The sequence below is a fragment of the Camelina sativa genome, chromosome 18, assembly GCF_000633955.1.
Source record: "Camelina sativa cultivar DH55 chromosome 18, Cs, whole genome shotgun sequence".
NCBI classification, from domain to species: Eukaryota; Viridiplantae; Streptophyta; class Magnoliopsida; order Brassicales; family Brassicaceae; genus Camelina; species Camelina sativa.
This window is the reverse complement of record NC_025702.1, coordinates 16,248,498-16,270,985: the sequence shown is the minus strand read 5'-3', so window position 1 is coordinate 16,270,985 and position 22,488 is coordinate 16,248,498. Positions and strand designations below refer to the sequence as shown.

Sequence of the window (22,488 nt, the reverse complement as noted above, 5' to 3'; positions counted from 1 at the left end):
TCGTTAATTAAATAAACTTTATTAAATAGACACAATAGAGATATATATGAAAGAACAAATGTGGTTGAGTTTGGTTAGATGGAGGATGAGGTTAATTACTTAACCCTAAATACGGTTGAGCCACCAGATCACCTAAGCCCTTTTGACCTGTAAAATCTTGTTTCTTGATCTTTCCATTTTTACAGTCAAAATGTATTTTGCTAGCTATTAATATATTTAATCTCTCCAAGCTCCAATAATATTTAGTAGAAGCAAGTCTTTCCTCTTCCAGTAAGTTCCCTTCAAAGAGTACATGATCAGGACTCTTCCTTCAACCTAATAAGTAAATACAACATCGCATCAATTTTCTCCCTTTCTTTCATTGTTCTCAAACACATCTATATACACAATACAAATAACAACAAACATCAAGACAAAAAGCTTCCGAGACTAATGGAGATCCCGAGACGATTTTGCTTTTGCGTCCTAACGCTCTTTGTGGTTGTACTTCTATCGCCGACGACCACCGTTCAGGCCATGATCCGACATTACAAATTTAATGTGAGTCTCTCCTCGCCATATGTGCGTATGCATACATGTAAAAAAAGTCTCTTACGTAAGAGTGTAATTTTAGTTATTATAGACTTAAAAGCCTAGCTAGAGTTTCTTAGTTATGCAAAAAAAAAGTTGTTTACGTACATCCGCTGATAAGTGATAATCTAATCCATTGGTTGATATGCATAACGATTCATGCATGAAAAGTATCATGTAGTATGTACTGAGCGTTGGATTGAAATGTGTGTCCACTAGGTGGTGATGACGAACACCACGAAGCTGTGCTCGTCGAAGCCTATCGTCACCGTCAATGGAAAGTTTCCGGGCCCCACAATTGTTGCTAGAGAAGGCGACACTATTTTGATCAAAGTAGTGAATCACGTGAAGTACAACGTCTCCATCCACTGGTGAGCAACCTCAAACAAACCCGTTTTAGGATATTAGTGAAAGTAGTCCCTTTCTTTGATTAACTTTAACAATGTTAGACCCAACAACTAACTAAGAATAAGGGTTTAGGCACGGCATCAGACAATTGAGGACAGGTTGGGCAGATGGACCGGCTTACATAACACAATGTCCTATCCAACCGGGACAAAATTATATCCACAATTTTACATTGACGGGTCAACGAGGAACCCTATGGTGGCATGCTCACATCTTGTGGCTTCGTGCCACGGTGCACGGCGCCATTGTCATCTTGCCTAAGCTTGGTGTCCCATACCCTTTCCCCAAGCCATACAAAGAGAAAACCATTGTTCTTGGTGAGCGACTACCCAAAATCCAAAACACACTTTTCTTTAAAGGATTCTCTCTATACAATTATAGTTGTTAATCTTCATAATATATAGGTGAATGGTGGAAATCGGACGTGGAAGAACTTATAAACGTGGCTTCAAAAATTGGAACAGCTCCTAGCGCTTCTGATGCACATACCATCAATGGTCATTCAGGCTCCATCTCTAATTGTCCTTCCCAAAGTAATTTTCTATCAATAATGCTTACCACTTTTCATTAAGTAATTCTTTCTTCTATGTTTTACTTTTTATACTATCAAATTGTGACACAACAAGTACACTAGCACAAAGCCACTAGAGTTACATGTTTCGGTTCTTTTCTTTTCTAGTTTATAATGCTCTTTTCACTTGTAGGTAGCTACGGTTTACCCGTGAGAGCAGGAAAGACATACATGTTACGGATCATCAACGCGGCGTTAAACGAAGAGCTCTTCTTTAAAATTGCTGGTCACGTACTAACCGTTGTGGAAGTTGATGCTGTTTACACCAAACCTTATAAAACCGACACAGTATACATCGCCCCGGGACAGACTACTAACGTTCTCTTAACAGCCAACGCAAACGCTGGTTCCAACTACATGGTCGCCGCCACAACATTTACGGACGCTCACATCCCGTACGACAACGTCACAGCCACCGCCACTCTCCACTACATCGGCCCTACCGCCACGTCCGTTCCCACCTTCAAAAAAACCATTCTTGCATCACTTCCGCCGCAAAACGCAACATGGGTTGCGGCCAAATTCACTAAATCACTCAGGAGCTTGAACTCTCGCGAGTATCCGGCTAGGGTTCCAAGCACCGTGGACCGTTCCTTGTTCTTCACGGTAGGTCTTGGCGCAAACCCATGTCCCAGCTGCAGCAAGGGCATTCGCTTAGTGGCCGGAATAAACAACGTAACGTTTACCATGCCTAAGACCGCTTTACTCCAAGCCCATTTCTTTAACATTTCCGGTGTATTTACCGACGATTTCCCGGCTAAACCTTTGAATCCGTACGATTATACGGCACCGGTAAAGCTAGGCGTTAATGCCGCGACGATGAAAGGTACAAAGCTTTACNGTCACGTACTAACCGTTGTGGAAGTTGATGCTGTTTACACCAAACCTTATAAAACCGACACAGTATACATCGCCCCGGGACAGACTACTAACGTTCTCTTAACAGCCAACGCAAACGCTGGTTCCAACTACATGGTCGCCGCCACAACATTTACGGACGCTCACATCCCGTACGACAACGTCACAGCCACCGCCACTCTCCACTACATCGGCCCTACCGCCACGTCCGTTCCCACCTTCAAAAAAACCATTCTTGCATCACTTCCGCCGCAAAACGCAACATGGGTTGCGGCCAAATTCACTAAATCACTCAGGAGCTTGAACTCTCGCGAGTATCCGGCTAGGGTTCCAAGCACCGTGGACCGTTCCTTGTTCTTCACGGTAGGTCTTGGCGCAAACCCATGTCCCAGCTGCAGCAAGGGCATTCGCTTAGTGGCCGGAATAAACAACGTAACGTTTACCATGCCTAAGACCGCTTTACTCCAAGCCCATTTCTTTAACATTTCCGGTGTATTTACCGACGATTTCCCGGCTAAACCTTTGAATCCGTACGATTATACGGCACCGGTAAAGCTAGGCGTTAATGCCGCGACGATGAAAGGTACAAAGCTTTACAGGCTACCGTACAACGCAACGGTGCAAATAGTTTTACAGAATACAGCCATGATCTTGTCGGATAACCATCCATTTCATCTTCATGGGTTTAACTTCTTCGAAGTCGGTAGAGGTTTGGGGAACTTTAACCCGGAAAAAGATCCGAAAATTTTCAATTTGGTGGATCCGGTAGAAAGAAACACCGTTGGAGTTCCAGCCGGTGGTTGGACTGCCATTAGATTTATCGCCGACAATCCAGGTAAATAAAACTCACTTTTTAAAAATAATGCCTATAAAGCTATTAAGTGTAGCTAATTTTTTAATAGGGATTGGTTCTTCTTTTCGTTATTACATAAAAAAAGCTGTCATACTTTAGTGTTTTTTAGGCTTTCTTTCAATCACGAATTGGTTTTAAGTATATATATTCTTGTAGCGAATTATTTAATATTCGGTCCAACTTGCTAAAGTATTGTTTTTGTGGTAATTGATTTGTTTATTTTTTTGTTACAAATGAAGGAGTATGGTTCATGCATTGTCACTTGGAATTACATACAACTTGGGGATTAAAGATGGCATTCGTCGTCGACAATGGTCACGGTCCTGACCAGTCATTGCTTCCTCCACCCGCTGATCTTCCCAGATGTTAGGATATGTTTTTATTAATTTGTATCATTTTTTTTTGTGGGATTTATATTTAGTTACTTTTTGGGGAAATAAATGCTGGTTTTAGTGGATGAGTTCTAATTATTTATTTTGCATGTAATAATAAAACAAAGAGAAATTTTTATTTAATGACATATTTTTAATTGAACTATGGTAGAGAGTTGATGATTTTGAGAGTGTGAGATAAGAGGGCGTCATACGTATTGAAAACGTAAAATATATATATCTAAACCATTTAATTGGATCCTTACACATTTGTTTGTTCATATGTATAAACAAATACTTACGTGTACACAGGACATGTACATATTATTAAGCTATACTGGAATCACAATTTCCATGAAATTTTACCATAATAGTTTATATATCATGAGAAAAATAAAACACATTAAAATTGTCAGGGAATTGATTCCAAAAGATTTTCGCTGTTTCATCCATTACGCAAGACGTTTTGTCCCTTGGTGCACCAACACCTCAGTTTGATTTTAATTTCTGTTTAAACAGATTTCTGACTTATTCCCTGTCTGAAATAAAATAATATACAAATGTTAGAGCATCTAAATGATTTTAAGAGTATTTAATTTTCGAATACTTCTATTAATGGGAAAAAATTGTTTGGAGAATATTAGTTGTACCAAAAATGGCAAAAGCTACTATTCAATTATTGGCATGCCTCTCCAACATTTAGACCTTCCCCTGCATATACACCTCCTTGAAAGTCCAAAGGGGCACTAGAATTCCAAAATAAAATAATAATTTAATTGTTTAATACTGTAAGGATGTCAACATCCTGTTCAATAGAAACTTGATTAAATCATTATTTATAGGCCAAAATAAACATGCATAAACTACAAATTCTGACCAATGATCATTTTTTTTTTGGCGATCTTGAAATAATTATTTAACAATTTTTCTTTTTTTGGGGTGAAAGAAGAAATTTTTTTGCAGTTTTTCATATTTGAAACATGTGCGAAAGATTTTAGTTTTTAGATATATTTTTAAGCTTTTTACTCACCTTTAAATGAAATGACAATATGACATAAATGATTTAAAAGTGCTAGGTCAATCAATTTTTTGTTCAATTGACTAATTCCAAAGAATTGTACTTTCTAAATTATATTTAGTAGAGAAAATGTATTGAACAAAAAAAATTAATTAAAAGGTAACGTATTTGAAAAACTTCTAATTAAGTACATTAAAAAAAAACATAATTGAAAAGCCCGTAACTATCACTGGAGATGTACACTGTGACATATATATGATTGGGGGACAAAAGTTTTTTCTCTAATAGTATATGATCAAGGTCAATTTTGAACATTTTGAACTGGATTAAGGTGATATAATCTATTCTCTAAGTACGGTATGGTACCATCACCAGCCACGTAACACAAGCTTACCGGCTTAATAAACAAAGTTTCATTTGACTACAAATGTAATTATCTAGTGCTCTTCCTAAAACACTGTAATTAGGACGTATATAATATATAATCTATGCAGTGATCCGTGAAATGAGGAATGTTATGTTGTACTAATAAACTCGGCAATGGATTTCTTTGAAATGTCCCAAGATTCTTCATAAAATATATATAAACAAATCACTGTGGTATTTTGAATTTTTGAGTAAAGACAACTCATGCGATGGTCAACTCGTACAGATAAGTAAGTTTGATCTATAACTTCTTCGTACATTCATTTATAGGTTTGGGAAAATTATATATTTTGGATTCAATCGTAACGTTTTTAATATCTGTCAGAACGGTGGTTGGTATGATTATCGTAGCTAGGCTACGTACGGTGATTTTGGTGTGTTTGTTGTAATTTCTATAGTTTGTATCTCGTTCTTGATTTGATTTACTAACCAGTACGTAACAACAACCTCCATAGAATCTCGGCTCCAAAACATCCTACGAAGTACGAAACGTTACCAAACCAAACCAATTGGGAGCCATCGAAGATCTCACGTGTCGACTCGTCGTCATTAACAGATCTAACGTACAGAAGTCAGACACGTGAACGAATCATAATGGAGAAGACAGATTCCTCGAGGTCTTGAAAAAAAAACAAGAGAAAATAAAAAAAGTGGAGAGAACGGACCAATGATAATGCAAAACGCGCATCTCACGTGGACCCCTTTTGTACAACTTGGCCATGTAAGTTACCGCTGATCTCGACCGTTCATTTGGCGGCTCCTTTTTCCCCGATCTGACACATAAAATCCCCAAATTGCAAAATAATTAAATAAAATACTAGAGATGAACTGTACGTAATCAGTGAAAGAAAATTTTATAAAAGTATACAGTAACGTATATGTTTTTTTTCTTATAATAAAATATATAGTATCTTTTTATTTTAATAAGAATGTGGAAAATTTTGTTATTATTATTTTTTTTTCCTGAGAGGCATCGTACACTCCCAAAAAATGTCAACTTCGTCTATTTAAACAAATATTATAATTTTTGTTTTATCGCAATTACAACTATTTTTGTATTTCAAAATATTTTCAGAGTGTTCACCATCATTATATCATAGGGGTCACGGAATTTTTCCTTCAATTCTTTTTTCATGTCTTCTGATCTTCTCGCATGACCAAACCAAATCAATAACACGGTAGTATTTACTGTTTTAATTTATAAGACTACACAAACACTTCAAATTATTGTCAATTTAACTAGTTCGAACTCTTAAATACTAGTACATGCCTGTTACACCATTTATACTACTATACTAGTATCGTGAATATGGAAACAGACTCCATAAATCATAATCAACTAATTACTTCTCCATTGAAAAAGCCTTAAATATTTCAGGGTCAATTAAGTAGCTACAGCATAACTTAAAATCAAAATAATTTCAAAAGCAGAGTTTGTATAGCGTGGTTAAGATTAAAAAAAAAATGGACCACATTTGGTAAATTAGAGACAGTTGTGAGCAATTTTTCAAGCGGTGTACATTCCACTTTTGTTTTTTTTTAAATCATAATTTTTAACGATGTATTCTCATTTCAAGTATCTATTTGAAGTGTGTATAAAACAACTAAACTAATCAAACTTTCATCGGATTTACCCCAAAATATAACGTAATTAGTGGAACAATTACTGTTAAATGTGTATGAAAGTATTATTCACTATCAAGCAGGAATATAACTATGTAAGGTGACAAAAAAAAAGTAGAAAGGAGTTAAAAATGAGAATCAAATCTTATTTTCTGTANAAAAAAAAAAAAAAAAAAAAAAAACAGTATCACCTAAAATTTAGCTTCTCAAGAACAGAACTATATGTATAAGAGCACAAATCATCACCATGGCCTCTTTTTCTCTGCCTACTTCTTCTCTCTTCTTTTTTTCTTTTAACACGAGAAAAGTTGAGAATTTGGTCTCTGGTTTTAGTTTTCTTTCCATTTATGGGTTCATTTGCTTCTGCTTGCACGTTATAGTTTTCCTAATTGGGTAAGCTCCAAGGTAGCTTCGTCCATATTAATTTTCTTTTTCTTTTGTTTTTCATTTTCTGTAGCCATATGTTTATTTTCCCGAGAAATTTTATCCACAGCCCAGATCTTTTTAACTCCGAGTCTCTCTGATACTTAAATATACCACTCATGCTTTGTTAGCTCCACCAAATCTGGAAAACCAATAGATTCGTTTTATTTCTTCTGCAAAAATCTCAGAGCTACCCAAATAAATTTCTCTCTTTTTTTTTTTTTTTTCTTTTGGCTCACTATACACAGATCTCGACTAGATTTTTTACTCTAAATTCTTTTTTTTTTTTTTCAAAAGTTTTAAACTTTTCAAGATTCCTTGAAGTGGGTCTAAACTCTTAAGCAATGCTTCAAATAAATTCTTATGATTTCTTCTCTAAACAAAATAAAAATGAAGTACCATTTGATATTGTTTTTTGTGTTCTTCCTTTGATTCTCTTATCTCTTCCTTCCTATCAATAAACCCCCCCAAAAAAAATTATTTTGATTCTTTGGATCTTATTTGATCCCAAACTCCGTAAATCCAACCTTTGTCGGTATGATTTATTCTTACATATCGTAAAAAAAAAAAAACAGAGCTAGGTTTTTTTAGTTTTCGGACATGGAGGTTCTGAGACCGACGACGTCACACGTGTCAGGTGGGAACTGGCTCATGGAAGATACGAAGAGCAACGCCGGTGTAGCAGCTTCCGGGGAAGGTTGCACGTGGACGGCGGCGGAGAACAAGGCATTCGAGAATGCTCTGGCGGTTTACGACGACAACACTCCTGATAGGTGGCAGAAGGTGGCGGCGGTGATTCCGGGGAAGACCGTGAGTGACGTCATCAGACAGTACAACGATCTGGAAGCTGATGTCAGCAGCATCGAGGCCGGTTTAATCCCGGTCCCCGGTTACGTTACCTCCCCTTTCACTCTGGATTGGGCCGGCGGCGGTGGAAGTGGCGGGTGCAACGGGTTCAAACCGGGTCATTCTGTATGTTATAAACGGTCTTCGGCCGGTAGATCGCCGGAGCTGGAGAGGAAAAAAGGCGTTCCTTGGACGGAGGAAGAACACAAGTAAGTCTTTGATTCCTTTTCCGGTTTATCGGAATTCAAATTTAACCGGAATTATATGTTTTATACCGGAGTGGTAGAAATTATTGGCATAAATGTTGATCATTAATCGTGAAAAGCGGTGAAACAGTTCATAAATCATGTCATCAATTTAATAAAAATATTTGGAAAAATATCCAATATTTTCATTACTATAGTGATTAAGAATGACAATATGATAGTATAATATTCTGTAGTATATACACTTTATTAAAAATATCTTTGATTAGATATTTGTCACAATCTGTCTTAATTGGTTCGAAGAAATGCATGCATAGTCATAGTATATTCACGATTATGCAACACACTGTTTGGCTGTAAAATCTTGCCTAATAACATATATAACAAATCATACCTAGATTGAACAATTTAGTTTGGTAATGACATATTTATGTTTTCATATTGATTTGTGATGTATATTTGATTCAATAATTGTCACAATTCTCAGGCTATTTCTAATGGGTTTGAAGAAATACGGGAAAGGAGATTGGAGAAACATATCTCGGAACTTCGTGATAACACGAACGCCGACTCAAGTCGCTAGCCACGCCCAAAAATACTTTATCCGGCAACTTTCCGGGGGCAAGGACAAAAGGCGAGCAAGCATTCACGACATAACCACCGTGAATCTCGAAGACGAAGCTTCCCTGGAGAGCAATAAGAGCTCAATTGTTGTAGGAGAACAGCGTTCAAGGCTTACCCTGTTTCCGTGGAATGAAACGGACAACAATGGAACGCATGCGGATGCTTTCAACATAACGATTGGAAACGCTATTAGTGGCGTTCACTCGTACGGCCAGGTTATGCTTGGAGGATTTAACAATGCAGATTCTTGCTATGATGCGCAAAACACAATGTTTCAACTATAGCTAATGGAGATCCATCTCTAATTAAACGGTGTAAGTGAAATTCTTAATTTTTCATATGGACGAAACAATCGTAATTGGCAATTGTAAAATAAACGTCCATTTGTTTTAATTTCAATATCGAAATAGTTAATGAAAGTCTCGTGACAGAGTTAAATTGTTATTCGTTTTTTTCCTTCTTTTTTGACCCAGCTACATCGTTCATGTTTTATTAAATGTTTCAAATGGTTGCAAGTTGCAAAATAACCAGTGGGTGTGTGACAAAATGGAAAATCGGTGTGGGTAAAATGTTGATTGACAAATTTAAACGATATACAAGTTTAGCCAAATTGAACCGAAGTGTGATTATCGAGTTTACCAGCTTCTATTATATTCGTAACATAATTCCAACTACGTACACATCAACTTCACTTCTGGACCACCATTACAAAATGGGCTTTCGCAGCTTCACACACATGGCATCCCGTACACATACTGACAGAAGGTCATCGACTCATCGTTGTAAGCTTCATGAACCGGCTTGAAGAGTTAACCTAACAAAACATCAACATATGTACGATACTCTGTTACTGTCCAATATAGACGACAAACCGTACCGAATTACCAGATTTTGGAAGTGCTTTAATAAATCCTAAACAGTGCTAAATTTACTAATGATGGTTATGAAAACACAACACTAGTCTAATTCATATAATTATCATATATATAGTATCACACACATGATAAGAAAATTATTCTGAAAAAAATAGAAATATGTTATACAAGTTGCAGCGAAAAGGTTCAAAAAGACACAAACTTGGCCATCTCTAACTAATATCCAATTTTTGTCGTTTACTGTTTGCATAACGTATAGATCATAATATGGCATTATTCATTGTTCGTCTCAATCAACCAAACTATGCTTTCAACAACCACTTGAAGTTATAACACAACGGACAATGTATGAGAACAATGCAATTAATTAATTACGATATTGTAGACCTTTTATTTTCCTCAACATTATGCTAGTCCATATATTACAGACAGTAATATCTTATTGTTTTCTTTATCTATATAACTAAAGAATTCCAGAATTCTATCCACTGAAAAGTGTAAATCATTAGGCTACATACAGTTGAACTAGAGCAAAGAGCCATAAAAATATTTTATTTTATAGAAAAAAAATCACAAAGAAAAATAACTCTATTGATATAATTTATAGTTTTAATGGTTTGTAACTTTGTACTAGTGTTGTTGATGTGTCCCTGCCTACATTCATCCCGACATATAGAAAAATACAAAAGAACTATATCTAAATTTGTTTTTAGTTATTGCTAATATGACAGATGGTAGATGGCCAAAGATAAAAATTTGTAAAAAAGACATAGTGATAATATAATAAGTGGTACAATAGTTTATCGAGTGTGTTTAAGGAAAAGTATACTACCTATTATTACCTAAAACCGAAACTTTTATAGAATGTAAAAATGATGATGTTATGCCAAAAAGAAACTTGACAAAACCAAGCCATCATATACAACAATACCAACAGAAACAGAATAATAAATAAAACCCTAAAAACTAATTAAGCTCCGTCATTCAAATCGGGTTCTTCCCTGAAAGATCCCAGTCTTCAACTTGATTTCCCGATAACCTCCAAGGAATATTGAACGGGACTTGATATCCCGCAAACGGGTTCACATTATAAGCTGCAGACCTCGGTACAACCGGTTCACGATTGTAATAAGGCTGTGCTTGCCTCTGCATCAACTGAGTACCATCGTTTCCCTTTGACATCATCAAGCCTTGATTTAACCCCAAGTTGGTCCAGTTATCCGTGAGATTCGGGTCCATTTGAATCTGAACATCATGAGGAGGGATGAACGAGTAACACATATTGTTATAGTTATTAGGGAAGCCTTGAAACTGTGGCTGCTCAGAAAAATACTGTTGCATGTAATGTTGATCCATTAAACTCTGCGGGATTGGTGTGTCCATGGCTTGATGATGAACCCTAAACATACTAGGTTCCTGTCTCGCCACAGCTTCGTGTAACTTGCTATCCACGGCACAGAATATCGCACGTAGCTGCTCTCGAGAACACTTGTCTAGCTTCTGGTCCCAGTGACAATACTTATTCTCACTCTTAAGTACCTTTTTATTAGTCTCCATCTCTTTCGCTTTCCCTAAATCGTTAACGAAAGTTTCCACGTGGTTTTCTTTCTTGCAGCTGTTCGACACTGTGTCTTTGCACTTACGTATGATGTCTCTGACTTTGGTCTCGTCCCTCGGCCATATCTCTGGCTCGGAAATCACCTCATCCGTCGCCTTAGTGGGACCATAGACGATGAGACATGTCTTGACACCGCAGAGAGTTGAGAATTCCGTTGCCTTCTTGTAAAGACTAGCTTTCCTCTTCTTGTAAGTTGTTACCCTTGTCTTATCGTTCGCTATCCTTTGTAGGTTCACTTTCTCCTTGATCATCCTTTTTGTAACCAATCAAATTATTGTTAATACAAAAAACATATAAACATAAATCTATTGTCGTCAAAAACGACATACAAATATATTGAACTGATATATACATGTTTTATATATGAATAATCGTTTATGTTTATAGGCGTTTAGGTTTTTCAAGCTAGTATTTTTTCTCTAAGCCAAACCAAAGATTTGAATAATCGTTTACGTTTATAAGCGTTTTGTGAATATATAACATAAATACGTACCCTATATACATCTAGTGTATAAAAACTCAACTTTTGATCAAACTTAACTAGGCTTTTATGTTTTTCTCTAATTAAGCAACTTTAACCCAACACGATCACAAACCACACGATAGGACAACTTTTTTTTTTTGAAATCGACTAACAAACAAATCAGAAACGCAAAGCCAAGAGTAGGAATTCGAGAAGTAGGAGCTAATATAATTTTCGACACACCCCAAAACAAAATCAATCTAGCAAAAAGAAACCGTAAGAAAAATCCCACAACAGAACGAATAGACAATGGAAGATGAAAAACCTTAGAACCAAAAGTAGAACTGATGAACAAATGTAAAAGCTGTTTATGTATATTATGTATCAAAAGAAAAAGAAAAAGTACACTTGAATATCGAAGCAAAGTTTCAATGAGACTTTTTTTTTATGCGCAAACCATTTATTGGAGCTTCTGTCGGAATATGGGTGAAATCGAGCTAATATATGCGGGATTATAGATATCGAGTTTTGATTTAGTTTGTGTTTAAGGAAAGAAGTCAAAGATCACGAGATATATTCTTTAAATGAATATGAGTATTTAGGAAAGAAGAATTAAAACTGGAATATTTAGTTTGTCAAAATGGAAGATATACTAATTTGAAGATGCTACGCAAGAAAGAGAAAAGGTTAAACACAGATACATTTAATCTTTTTTTCCTTTTCAGTTTAGACGGTATAATATTTTGTAATTTGCTAATATACTTTTTTTTGTTTAAATGTTCATATCATCCTCTTTGCCGACAGCTATTCAATCACCTCATCCTACTTCGAAGCCGACAGCTCTTAGAGCCGTTGTGGACTGTACGATAGATCGTCTTCCGCGGGATCATTCTTCTACGTCTTCCCTTAAATTTCATTTTCTCTATCTCATTCATCTGTTGTTGTTAATCCAAATTATTTATTTTGTAATGTGTTTTGCTAATATAATCTTAACATTAAACCAAAAGTAAAATGAAAAAAAATGGTACATCTCTAAATATTACAAAAAAAAAAAAAAATTCCCTTTACAAATTTTAATTCAACAAAAAAGTACATTAAATAAATGTTACAACAATTTGTTTCACTTGATAAATCAATCAAATTTTTTAAAAAGAATCTGTAACAAATTTTCATTGAATGATGTATCTACCGTTAAGTTCCTTGTGGTGAAATAGACCTTATGTGCAACTTTACTTATTTTCTTCGTCATGATCCACTGTGTATCATCAATCTGTTATTCTTCTGCAGAAATAATAATAAGCATTTGGTTATCAATATAAAGAACATGAAATAATTTATAATTAATCTATTCTTTATTTATAGAATCTCTATTTTTGAATTAAGACTAACCTAAGACTATGTGATCGTCTTTTGTTGTTTGGATCCCTGCATTTTGCATTTCCCCATTCACTTTCTTGTATGCTTCATCGTCGATTTCTGGAGCGTCTATACCAATATTATGGTACAATGATTCTAAATCAAGCTCTATCTTCTTTTCCATACCTTCAACTTGTTGAAAGAGTTTTTGATTATCTTCATTATTGCTTTCACTAGCAGCTAAGTCATTGGCTACTGCACCGAGTTCCTCTTTATTAATATCTTGAGAGACAGTGTTTGCAGGAACAATAACATCTTCTTGCTCTAGTTGTTGGGTGATCTCCAATGTTTTTGGTGATATCCTTTGGGAAGAAATAGAATATATACCACACTATTCAATGGAGAAAGAAGACACAATTACTAAAACAGAGAAGGGGCTAATACAATTTATTGTCTTAGTATATGGCTGTACATAATTATGTAACATCACATAATCAAAGATGATTAGAATAGAAGGTGAACCTGTTGAGTCCATAGTTGTGAATCTTGAGAGTGATGGCTTGAAGATGCTTCCAAGACATTATGAGTTTTCTCTTCCTCTATTGGCGTTACTTTCTCATCAATACCTTTGACTAGTTTTTGATCATTTTCTCCCATTGCCTCATTTTCTAGTAACTCTGTAAGAACATGCCCTAGAGAACTCTTCAAATCACTTTGACATGCCTCATTTTCTTGTTGTTTTGTTATTTCCTTAACAAAATTGTTTAAGTTTGGTTCTTCTTCTTCTACCTCTCTTTCAAATGATTCTATATAGGTTGTGTCCAAAGAAGCATCCAAGGGGCTCTTAGTTACCTCATGTTCTCCTTGAATGGTGCTATTCAATATATGATCTTTCTGCTGATGATCAATGATATCTAATACAATAACCTTAGGCGATACAGAAAGATCATCATTTACTACTTGTTGCATATCAACCACTTCTTCATCAATCAAATTCTTCATGGATGAATCATGAGTAATCATAGGTCTCTGATCACTTAGTTCTTTAGTCAAATTATTCATATTTTCTGAGCTTTCCCCATCTATTGAGTCTAAGATTATTTCAGGTTCTTCTGTTATAGAAGACAGTGACGCACTTGTATGGAACAACATGCCTTCAAGTTTTGCAGATCTTCTGGGCTTGGACACATCACTAGAACTAGAAGGTTTATGCTCAAGAATGTCTTCATTGTGGCTTCTTCTATCTAAAAATGACATATCATCACCTGTTATTAGGTTTTGATCAACCACACAATTTTGATCTAGCTTGGTCTCAAGTTTAATCCATGCAGATTCATTATTCTCCTCTTTTGAATCTATTCCACTTCTTGATTCATATTGGTGAGAGATCCTCTTACGCGATTCTTCATCGCAGACAATTTCTCTATCAATATCTGTATCATAAATGTAAGATTCCCCGCCATTAGACCAATCATCAAGCCAATCAACTGTTGTAGGAGGTGAACCTATCTCTGAGACCTCAACTTGCATATCTGAGGCAACTGAAAATGTTCGACTATGCGAATTTCCGCATTTGCGAGTGTAAAACATATTGTGATCTTCTAGTCTTGGGGCTACTAAACCTCTTGGCAATGTTGCTGGAATACTATTTCTTGTTTGATTCACAAGATAACCGGGATAATTATCCATGGATTGGCATATAGCTTCCCTAAGCTCTGCTTTGTTCAAACGGTTGAGTTCTGACTCACTTTCTTCTGAACAACTTGAATCATCATCATCTTCTTCTTTGTTTGAATCTGTCTCGTCATTCATCTCTATTTCTCCTTCTCCGGTTTTTTCACTCTCAACGCTTTTATCATCTTTCTCTATTGTAGCTTCTTTGACATTACATGGGAGCACATGTTCAGTATGATCCATATACTCATTGTCCAAATCTGTAGATAACAAAAAAATCATCATAAATTCACATAGTAGATTCAAGCAAGAATTTTAATATTCAGAATAATATTTGACATATAACCTAAAAATTTTCTAGTAGTTGAAATGTCTGAAGAAGAAACTGGGCTGTTCGTACACTGAGCATGTTCTGGAGAAAAATGAGCAAAGCGACAGAAGCTCTCATGACGACAAAAGAACATATCTTTGTGGTTATTAAACAATGAAAACTCTTGATCAAAGCTATCTCCAGTAAGATTAGGTCTTTCCTCTTGAGGATCATAAGGAATATCAAAAGGGTTTCTCCCTTGTAACATCACAGAAGGCGCAGAGCCTGGAATCTGTAATCCTCTATCAGTAGTAGCATCAGAAGAATTATTTCGATGTCTTTCAAGTGAGTTCCTCAAAACCGTAATTTGAAGGTGGTTGTTGTTCTTTCGAGGGCTAGTTGTTTCTTCAGCTTGAAGCTTACTTCTTTGATCTAAAGCTAGTCTAAAGAGCCGCCTCGCTCTTCTTCTAGCGATTAGAGACTCTAGTCTCTTATTTCTCTCAATCTCTGAAATCCCATGTTCATTAACATTACTTATCTCTTCTTTACCATTCGACGGTTCTTCATATTTGATTTCACAGCTACAAACCATTGGTTCTTCAAAATTAAGATCACACGATTCTTCTTCCTCTCCACGAATAACCTTCTTCTTATTGTCTTCTTTTACTAGATTGGTTTCTATAGCTTTGGGAGACTCTTCGAATTGAGGGGTACGACCAAGAAAGTCATTGTAAAGAGAAGTCAAGATAACTTTGTCTTTCTCTTCCTCGCTTGTTTGTGAATCCCATTCTTCAACTTTCATTCTAGCATTTCGTCTAACACTTCGTTGTTGTTTTAAATGACATATCTTTTCTCCTTTACAACTTTTTGGCTCTGAAGACGAATACAAACTTGAAAATCTCAATCCTAGCCTTTCGCGGGCATACACTAGAGCACATGCAAGAACCGGTGACGAGTAGATCATAAAGAACAAGAGAGAAGGAAGGAAAATGTATAGCACGAGTAAAAACATTGAAACCCCTGACAAAATCGGATGGTTCCTCATGAACTTGATGCTCATACTCATCGAATATCCAAGAATTTTCCATAATATTGCGATGGTTTCTTTCGCATCAATGCCCATTTTTCATGTAATCAAAGATGAAAGTGATATGAAAAACAAAATTTTCCAGAGATTTAGCAAAGAATTTGGCATCAAACCGAACAAAAATTGATAAATGGAGTTTCCAATTTTAGATAGCATCGTCTGGAGATCCTCTATTTCAGGATATTTAAGTTTGCTAAATTTTGTTAGTTTACATTCTTGTTTATTTGATAGAAGAGGTCATCAAAATGACACAACAGAAAATAAGTTTTTTTTGTTTAACGCAAACCTAATTTTCTGGTAATTAAGTTAATTACAGAATTTAGAAAAAATGTAGGAATAATTTTATACTATTATAAAACTAATTCAATGTGAACGGTCAAGACTCTTGAGTACTCCCCTCTACAAGCCAAGCTAGCACAAAAAAAATTATGTTACATTTTTGTATTTTAGACGAAAAATAAAAGATTACAATGTTGGAAACACATATTTTTATGTGTTTTTGTGACAAAAATAGAAATTTTAAATTAATTATATCCATGAAAATTAGAAGCCAAAAAAAACTCAGATTGGTGGCCCATATCCACCGTTTAAAACCTGTGGTCAGGAAAAAAAACCTGAATATCTCATCAACCACTATCTTTTCTCCACGTCACGTAAAACACCGTTGCTTACTATACTTCTCACAACACTGGATTCTAACCTTCAGATAATCTTTCTTACAAAACCGAACTCCGGCGTTATCAACGGTTGAGATATCTCTCGTAATTAGATCCAACGGTTGAAATTCGAAGTCGTTGTTGCCAGTAAACCTCGCGTTTCTGTAGTGAACCAAAAAAAAAAGAAGATTAGATTATTAAAACAAACTGTGTTGCAATGTCTTCCTTTTGATTTCCTCAATTTCTAGGGTTCCAAAAAAGATAATAGTAATGTCTACAATCGAATTGCTAAGTTCAGGAATCCAAGATAGGTTTCGATTCTCAACTTGTTGTAGTACTAGTAGTTTACTGTATCTGCATGCTTCGAGCTTTTTCCGAGATCGGTCTTTAGGGTTTCGTCAGAATCCGTATCGATTTGTTTCCAATTCAATTCAGCTTCCTCAATCAGTTTCAGGGTCGAGAAACCATGAAAGGTTCAATCTTTGGCAAGGGTTTCCGAGGAAGAAGAGTAGTAGTAGGAGGACGATTGTGAATTGTCAAGAAGGTGATCAGAAAGCTAGCTCGAATGAGAGGAGAAATGGGGAGGGAGAAGGAAAGAGGAATTCGAATTCGTCGAAGCAGAAAGGAGGGAAGCAAGGTAAGAATGGGATGTGGTGGTCTAAAGGGAAGAAATGGCAGTGGGAACCGATCATTCAAGCACAGGAGATTGGGGTTTTGTTGTTACAATTGGGTATTGTTATGTTTGTGGTGAGACTGCTAAGGCCTGGGATCCCGTTACCTGGTTCTGAGCCTCGGACACAGACCACGTTTATGAGTGTGCCGTATAGTGATTTCTTGAGTAAGGTTAATAATAATGAGGTTCAGAAAGTGGAGGTGGATGGTGTTCATGTTTTGTTTAAGTTGAAAGATGATGGGAATTTGCAAGAGAGTGAAACTAGTGGTAGTAAGATGTCTGAGTCGTCTGAGGCTGTGCTTAGAAGTGTGACTCCGACTAAAAGGGTTGTGTACTCTACCACTAGGCCTAGAGATATCAAGACACCTTATGAGAAAATGCTTGAGAATAATGTTGAATTCGGGTCGCCGGATAAGCGCTCTGGTGGCTTTTTCAACTCTGGATTGGTAAGGACATGGCATTGTAATTGTTTGTTGGCTTTTGTTTAGAAGTCTAGCAATTTCAAAATGCTTATATCGAAAAGGTTTCGTCTTTTCTTGTTTTTGTTGTTTCAGATAGTTCTGTTTTACATCGCAGTGCTTGCAGGGCTTCTCCACCGGTTCCCTGTTAGCTTTTCTCAGGTTTGCACATTCATGATACCGTAATGTGGTTGTTTAAGTTAAGGCCTTGTTCACTTTCCTTAAAAGCTATGAGGTATACACAGAGTACAACGGGACAGCTGAGGACACGCAAGTCTGGTGGTGGTCCTGGTGGGGGAAAAGTTTCTACTGAAGGTGAAACAATCACTTTTGCAGATGTTGCTGGTGTTGATGAAGCAAAGGAAGAGCTAGAAGAGATTGTGGTAGGTTTATCTGTCCTTAAAAGATGCTGCACTTTTCTGAAATGATTATCAAATCTTTCTGAAATAGCTATTTGTTCATAATCTTGTTAATTTCTCTTACACTTGGCTTAACTGTTGCAGGAATTTCTCAAGAATCCTGATAGGTATACCCGTTTAGGTGCTCGTCCCCCTCGTGGTGTCTTATTGGTAAGTTATATAATGCAGTTTGACCATTTCCTAGGTAGAGTTTATGCGCAATGTTTGGTTATTATCTTTATGGCTTTATTTCCCTTTTTGGTAGGTCGGTCTTCCTGGAACAGGGAAAACCCTTCTTGCAAAAGCTGTTGCTGGGGAATCTGATGTCCCCTTCATAAGTTGCTCTGCAAGTGAGTTTGTTGAGCTGTATGTTGGCATGGGTGCTTCACGCGTAAGGGATCTTTTTGCACGGGCCAAGAAGGAGGCTCCGTCAATTATATTTATCGATGAGGTGCGAATACGTGATCACTGATAAGTTACCTCCTGTACTTGATATCTATGTAAATCTCAAATCTGTTTTCTTTCACTTTTCAGATAGATGCTGTCGCGAAAAGTCGTGATGGTAAATTCAGAATGGTCAGCAATGATGAAAGGGAGCAAACTTTGAATCAGTTGCTCACCGTAAGTTTGTAACGAAGTATTTTTCCTGCCAAAGTTGCTTTCATGATCTTTGCATTGCCCATTTATGTGTCGGGAACTGGTTTGCAGGAGATGGATGGTTTTGACAGTAGCTCTGCAGTAATTGTTCTTGGAGCTACCAATCGAGCTGATGTCTTAGACTCCGCCCTGCGTCGGCCTGGGAGATTTGATCGTGTCGTTACTGTTAGTAGAATATCTTGCTTTCTTTACTTATAATGATCATGCAGTGTAATATACTTTATCAACGCTATCTGACACTTTTTTTCAGGTGGAAGCACCTGACAAAGTTGGAAGAGAATCCATTTTGAAAGTGCATGTTTCAAAGAAAGAGCTTCCTTTGGGAGATGATGTCAACCTAGCTAGTATTGCTTCAATGACAACCGGTTTTACTGGGTAAAACTTTGTATTTTTATTCTTGACCCGACAGTTTCTTGCCTACTTTTTTACTCTATATCTAGTCAACTTTTATGTTTGGTTTTATAGGGCAGACCTTGCAAACCTGGTTAATGAGGCTGCTTTGCTAGCCGGAAGGAAGAGCAAGATGACGGTTGAAAAAATTGACTTCATTCAGGCTGTTGAGCGATCTATAGCGGTATTGTCCTATCCTTTCTGAATCTATTGAACAGCTCATCAGAGTTCGTTTCTTTACATTGCATCGTTTCTTTCAGGGCATAGAAAAGAAAACAGCAAGGTTAAAAGGTAGTGAGAAAGCTGTGGTTGCAAGGCATGAAGCTGGACATGCTGTTGTTGGTACAGCTGTTGCAAGTCTTCTTCCTGGACAGTCTCGTGTTGAGGTAAAGCAATGAGAACCGCTTCTTGGAAAGCCCTGATACGAATGTTTACATGTGTTAATAATGCTATCTGCTAATCCTTGGTGTTTTCAGAAATTAAGCATATTACCAAGATCAGGAGGGGCATTGGGCTTTACATACATTCCTCCAACGCATGAAGACAGATATTTGCTTTTCATTGATGAGTTACATGGCCGCTTGGTAACACTTCTTGGAGGTCGTGCAGCTGAAGAGGTTGTTTACTCGGGGCGTATATCAACAGGTGCACTTGATGATATCAGGAGAGCAACCGACATGGCCTACAAGGCAGTAGCTGAATATGGTCTCAACCAGAAAATTGGACCCGTCTCTGTATCTACACTTTCTTCTGGTGGCATTGATGACTCTGGGGGTTCACCATGGGGAAGAGACCAGGTAACTTTATCCCTCAGTTCTAGTTAATCTTGTTCAAAATGGAAACCAAAATTAACATGTCAGGCTTAATTCACAGGGGCATCTAGTTGATCTTGTTCAAAGAGAGGTGACAAATTTGTTGCAATCTGCTCTGGAAGTTGCGTTGACTGTTGTTCGTGCTAATCCAGATGTATTAGAAGGGCTCGGTGCTCAACTGGAAGGTAAACACATTACACCACTGGATACTAATACTGTCTTTACTAAAGCAAAACATAGAACCAGTTATGTGAAATAACAAGTAAACGGCTAGTGCATTCAAATAGGACATGGCATGATATTGTCACTGAAATCACATGTTGATGGCCTTATTTCGTAATCTAGCTCTTCAACTAGTTGACTCTGTTTTGAAAACATGTACATGGTTTCAGATGAAGAGAAAGTAGAAGGTGAGGAGCTGCAGAAATGGTTAAATAGAGTAGTTCCCTCAGAGGAACTTTCTATGTTCATCAAAGGAAAACAAGCTGCTCTGCTTCCAGCAAAAGCTAGCTCCAGTTAACATCTACAAAGCCTCTTATATCTCTTTATCTCTCAGGTCAGGCCTGTGTAAGCATCTGATGACTCTGCCACACTTAAAAGAATTAAAAAGCTAGAAAGAATCTATCTACCTCTCTGGCGAGTCCTGGCCATCAATGACTTCGTATGTATAGAAAAGAAAAAGCTTTTTTTTTTTACTTGGTATTAAACAGAGCATGTGTTGTAATATTTGCTACCTTTTTTCTGCAAAGTTATTGGCAATTGTATTATTATTGTTCCACTTGTATATATATAGACCATTTATGTTAATATACAACTTCATATGGGAAGATGAATCCATCGTGTCCAAAATGACTCAACCATGAATGTATATGATATAAGATGTGAGATTTCAAGAACTTTTTGGCAAAGAGGCCACCGAAGCCGTCGTTCTTCTTCTGTGGCACCGCCACCGAGTTCTTGCCGCCCGAAACGGGTTTTCGGCCAGAAACGGTGGTTCCTTGTTTCTCTTCTACCTTCTGGAGGAGAGGATCGGTCTCGTTAAACTGATCTTGCTTAGTTAAACTGCCGAGAGAAAGAAGTCGATGATACTCTTCTCTTCTTTCGTGCTGCTGGTGGTGGTGGTGGTTCCTTTGCCCCGCGTGGCGTATACTCTCACGGTGGCCGGAGCAAAGGACATTAGAATCAAAGAAGCCATTAATTCTTGTTGTCTTGTGCTCTGTGTGTCTTCTCTTCAGCCGTTGGATCGGTTTGACATGCGCTCTCCACAAGTGTCTTATCCTTTTTTTCCTTTTTTTCTATCACATGTATATGTACAATGTAAGCGTTGATTATGCTGATGAGTGATGATGTTGTTTACGATTAGCATGGAGAAGAATAGATTGATGGTATAATGATATATGTGAAGGTGCCACTTGCCGTTTCAAGTTTCAACGAAGCAGTGCTTTATTAAGAGGTGATGGGTTTGTGTTGGTCTTACTCGTTGACCGTTGTTGTACAACGTAATTACTTTAGTTTTTATTTACCATCGTAAAATATACTATTACTTAGATTTTGCAAGTTTCGAAAGAACGATTGGGTGATCTGAAATTTTGACTAAAATATTTCATGGAAAAAAAAAACTAGTTATTGGTTAGTTTGTTTGTATTATAAGTTTTACAAAAAAAAAAGAAAAATTATTAGTTAGGAGGTATATTCAGTCAAACATTTCAAGTGTCTTTGTGGACTAGTTAACCCTAAAAAAATCCATTGAATTTAAGACCAAAACTCAGACTATGTTACTAACAATATGTCAATATGTATAACACGACAAATAAAGATAATGAAAATTTGAATCCTATATATAACGCTCAGATTCAGCCACATATGATCTTTACCAATGTTGATTTTTTTTTTTTTTCCGTTGCGTTTCTTATTTAACATTGATTTGTTACTTTTATTTTATTTCCTTAACATTGAATTGTGTATTTCCTTAACATTGATTATCACAAGTGCATAAGTACTTTAAACAAAAAAAAAAATGATATAATAATAATAACAAGTGCGTAAGTGTTCGGCTCGAAGGAAACCCTGTTTCTTAGAATGGGCTAACTGTCATTGACCAAATCTTAATAGGTGGGTTATTCTCGAAGAAAATATCTCGTTGCTAGGATCATTTCATATTAATATTAGTAATCTCCAGTTTCTACAGTATTTATCTTTAACTAAATTCATACTATTGTTTAGAGGAATATGCTTATTTCATTTTTGGTTACACATTGCTGGAA

The 22,488-nt window shown here is 36.5% G+C and overlaps 5 protein-coding genes across 8 annotated transcripts; 3 read left to right on the top strand and 2 right to left on the bottom strand.

The window, feature by feature from the left end:
- Positions 311 to 3,763, top strand: LOC104761992 (laccase-16-like). 3 transcript variants are annotated; one of them, XM_019240400.1, is made up of 7 exons: positions 311 to 540; positions 790 to 941; positions 1,051 to 1,295; positions 1,383 to 1,511; positions 1,683 to 2,159; positions 2,775 to 3,242; positions 3,500 to 3,763. In XM_019240400.1, the coding sequence occupies exons 1-7, from the start codon at positions 433 to 435 to the stop codon at positions 3,628 to 3,630; spliced, it is 1,710 nt and encodes a 569-aa protein (XP_019095945.1). In that variant the 5' UTR covers positions 311 to 432; the 3' UTR covers positions 3,631 to 3,763. The 3 variants fall into 3 exon arrangements, with proteins under 3 accessions (XP_019095945.1, XP_010483503.1, XP_010483502.1); XM_010485201.1 differs by having other exon boundaries at positions 1,683 to 2,341; positions 2,963 to 3,242; XM_010485200.1 differs by having other exon boundaries at positions 1,683 to 2,375; positions 2,991 to 3,242.
- On the top strand, positions 6,925 to 9,235 carry LOC104761990 (transcription factor DIVARICATA-like). 2 transcript variants are annotated; one of them, XM_010485198.2, is made up of 3 exons: positions 6,925 to 7,091; positions 7,759 to 8,176; positions 8,661 to 9,235. In XM_010485198.2, exons 2-3 carry the CDS (start codon positions 7,773 to 7,775, stop codon positions 9,079 to 9,081), a joined length of 825 nt encoding a protein of 274 aa, XP_010483500.1. In that variant the 5' UTR covers positions 6,925 to 7,091; positions 7,759 to 7,772; the 3' UTR covers positions 9,082 to 9,235. The 2 variants fall into 2 exon arrangements, with proteins under 2 accessions (XP_010483500.1, XP_010483499.1); XM_010485197.2 differs by having other exon boundaries at positions 6,925 to 8,176.
- Positions 10,593 to 11,541, bottom strand: LOC104761989 (agamous-like MADS-box protein AGL82). Its single transcript, XM_010485196.1, has one exon. It carries the CDS (start codon positions 11,539 to 11,541, stop codon positions 10,657 to 10,659), a length of 885 nt encoding a protein of 294 aa, XP_010483498.1. The 3' UTR covers positions 10,593 to 10,656.
- On the bottom strand, positions 12,820 to 16,216 carry LOC104761988 (putative leucine-rich repeat-containing protein DDB_G0290503). Its single transcript, XM_010485194.1, has 4 exons — positions 15,130 to 16,216; positions 13,632 to 15,043; positions 13,143 to 13,500; positions 12,820 to 13,034 (listed from the first exon to the last, which is right to left on the bottom strand). The coding sequence occupies exons 1-4, from the start codon at positions 16,214 to 16,216 to the stop codon at positions 13,027 to 13,029; spliced, it is 2,865 nt and encodes a 954-aa protein (XP_010483496.1). The 3' UTR covers positions 12,820 to 13,026.
- On the top strand, positions 17,029 to 21,057 carry LOC104761987 (ATP-dependent zinc metalloprotease FTSH 9, chloroplastic). The gene is made up of 13 exons (XM_010485193.2): positions 17,029 to 17,955; positions 18,064 to 18,129; positions 18,213 to 18,350; positions 18,471 to 18,536; positions 18,631 to 18,816; positions 18,900 to 18,986; positions 19,074 to 19,187; positions 19,273 to 19,397; positions 19,488 to 19,596; positions 19,673 to 19,798; positions 19,889 to 20,209; positions 20,286 to 20,409; positions 20,617 to 21,057. Exons 1-13 carry the CDS (start codon positions 17,107 to 17,109, stop codon positions 20,742 to 20,744), a joined length of 2,439 nt encoding a protein of 812 aa, XP_010483495.1. The 5' UTR covers positions 17,029 to 17,106; the 3' UTR covers positions 20,745 to 21,057.

What these genes read in the sequence shown, in the direction of transcription:
- LOC104761992 (XM_019240400.1), top strand. Translation starts at nt 433, where the DNA reads ATGGAGATCCCGAGACGATTTTGCTTTTGCGTCCTAACGCTCTTTGTG. An exon ending in TCCGACATTACAAATTTAAT is followed by an intron (nt 541 to 789) that starts GTGAGTCTCTCC and finishes TGTGTCCACTAG; the next exon opens with GTGGTGATGACGAACACCAC. An exon ending in ATTTATCGCCGACAATCCAG is followed by an intron (nt 3,243 to 3,499) that starts GTAAATAAAACT and finishes TTACAAATGAAG; the next exon opens with GAGTATGGTTCATGCATTGT.
- LOC104761990 (XM_010485197.2), top strand. Translation starts at nt 7,722, where the DNA reads ATGGAGGTTCTGAGACCGACGACGTCACACGTGTCAGGTGGGAACTGG. An exon ending in TGGACGGAGGAAGAACACAA is followed by an intron (nt 8,177 to 8,660) that starts GTAAGTCTTTGA and finishes CACAATTCTCAG; the next exon opens with GCTATTTCTAATGGGTTTGA.
- LOC104761989 (XM_010485196.1), bottom strand. Translation starts at nt 11,541, where the DNA reads ATGATCAAGGAGAAAGTGAACCTACAAAGGATAGCGAACGATAAGACA.
- LOC104761988 (XM_010485194.1), bottom strand. Translation starts at nt 16,216, where the DNA reads ATGGGCATTGATGCGAAAGAAACCATCGCAATATTATGGAAAATTCTT. An exon ending in AACTACTAGAAAATTTTTAG is followed by an intron (nt 15,044 to 15,129) that starts GTTATATGTCAA and finishes TGTTATCTACAG; the next exon opens with ATTTGGACAATGAGTATATG. An exon ending in CACAACTATGGACTCAACAG is followed by an intron (nt 13,501 to 13,631) that starts GTTCACCTTCTA and finishes TCCATTGAATAG; the next exon opens with TGTGGTATATATTCTATTTC.
- LOC104761987 (XM_010485193.2), top strand. Translation starts at nt 17,107, where the DNA reads ATGTCTACAATCGAATTGCTAAGTTCAGGAATCCAAGATAGGTTTCGA. An exon ending in CCCCTCGTGGTGTCTTATTG is followed by an intron (nt 18,537 to 18,630) that starts GTAAGTTATATA and finishes CCTTTTTGGTAG; the next exon opens with GTCGGTCTTCCTGGAACAGG. An exon ending in CTTTGAATCAGTTGCTCACC is followed by an intron (nt 18,987 to 19,073) that starts GTAAGTTTGTAA and finishes ACTGGTTTGCAG; the next exon opens with GAGATGGATGGTTTTGACAG.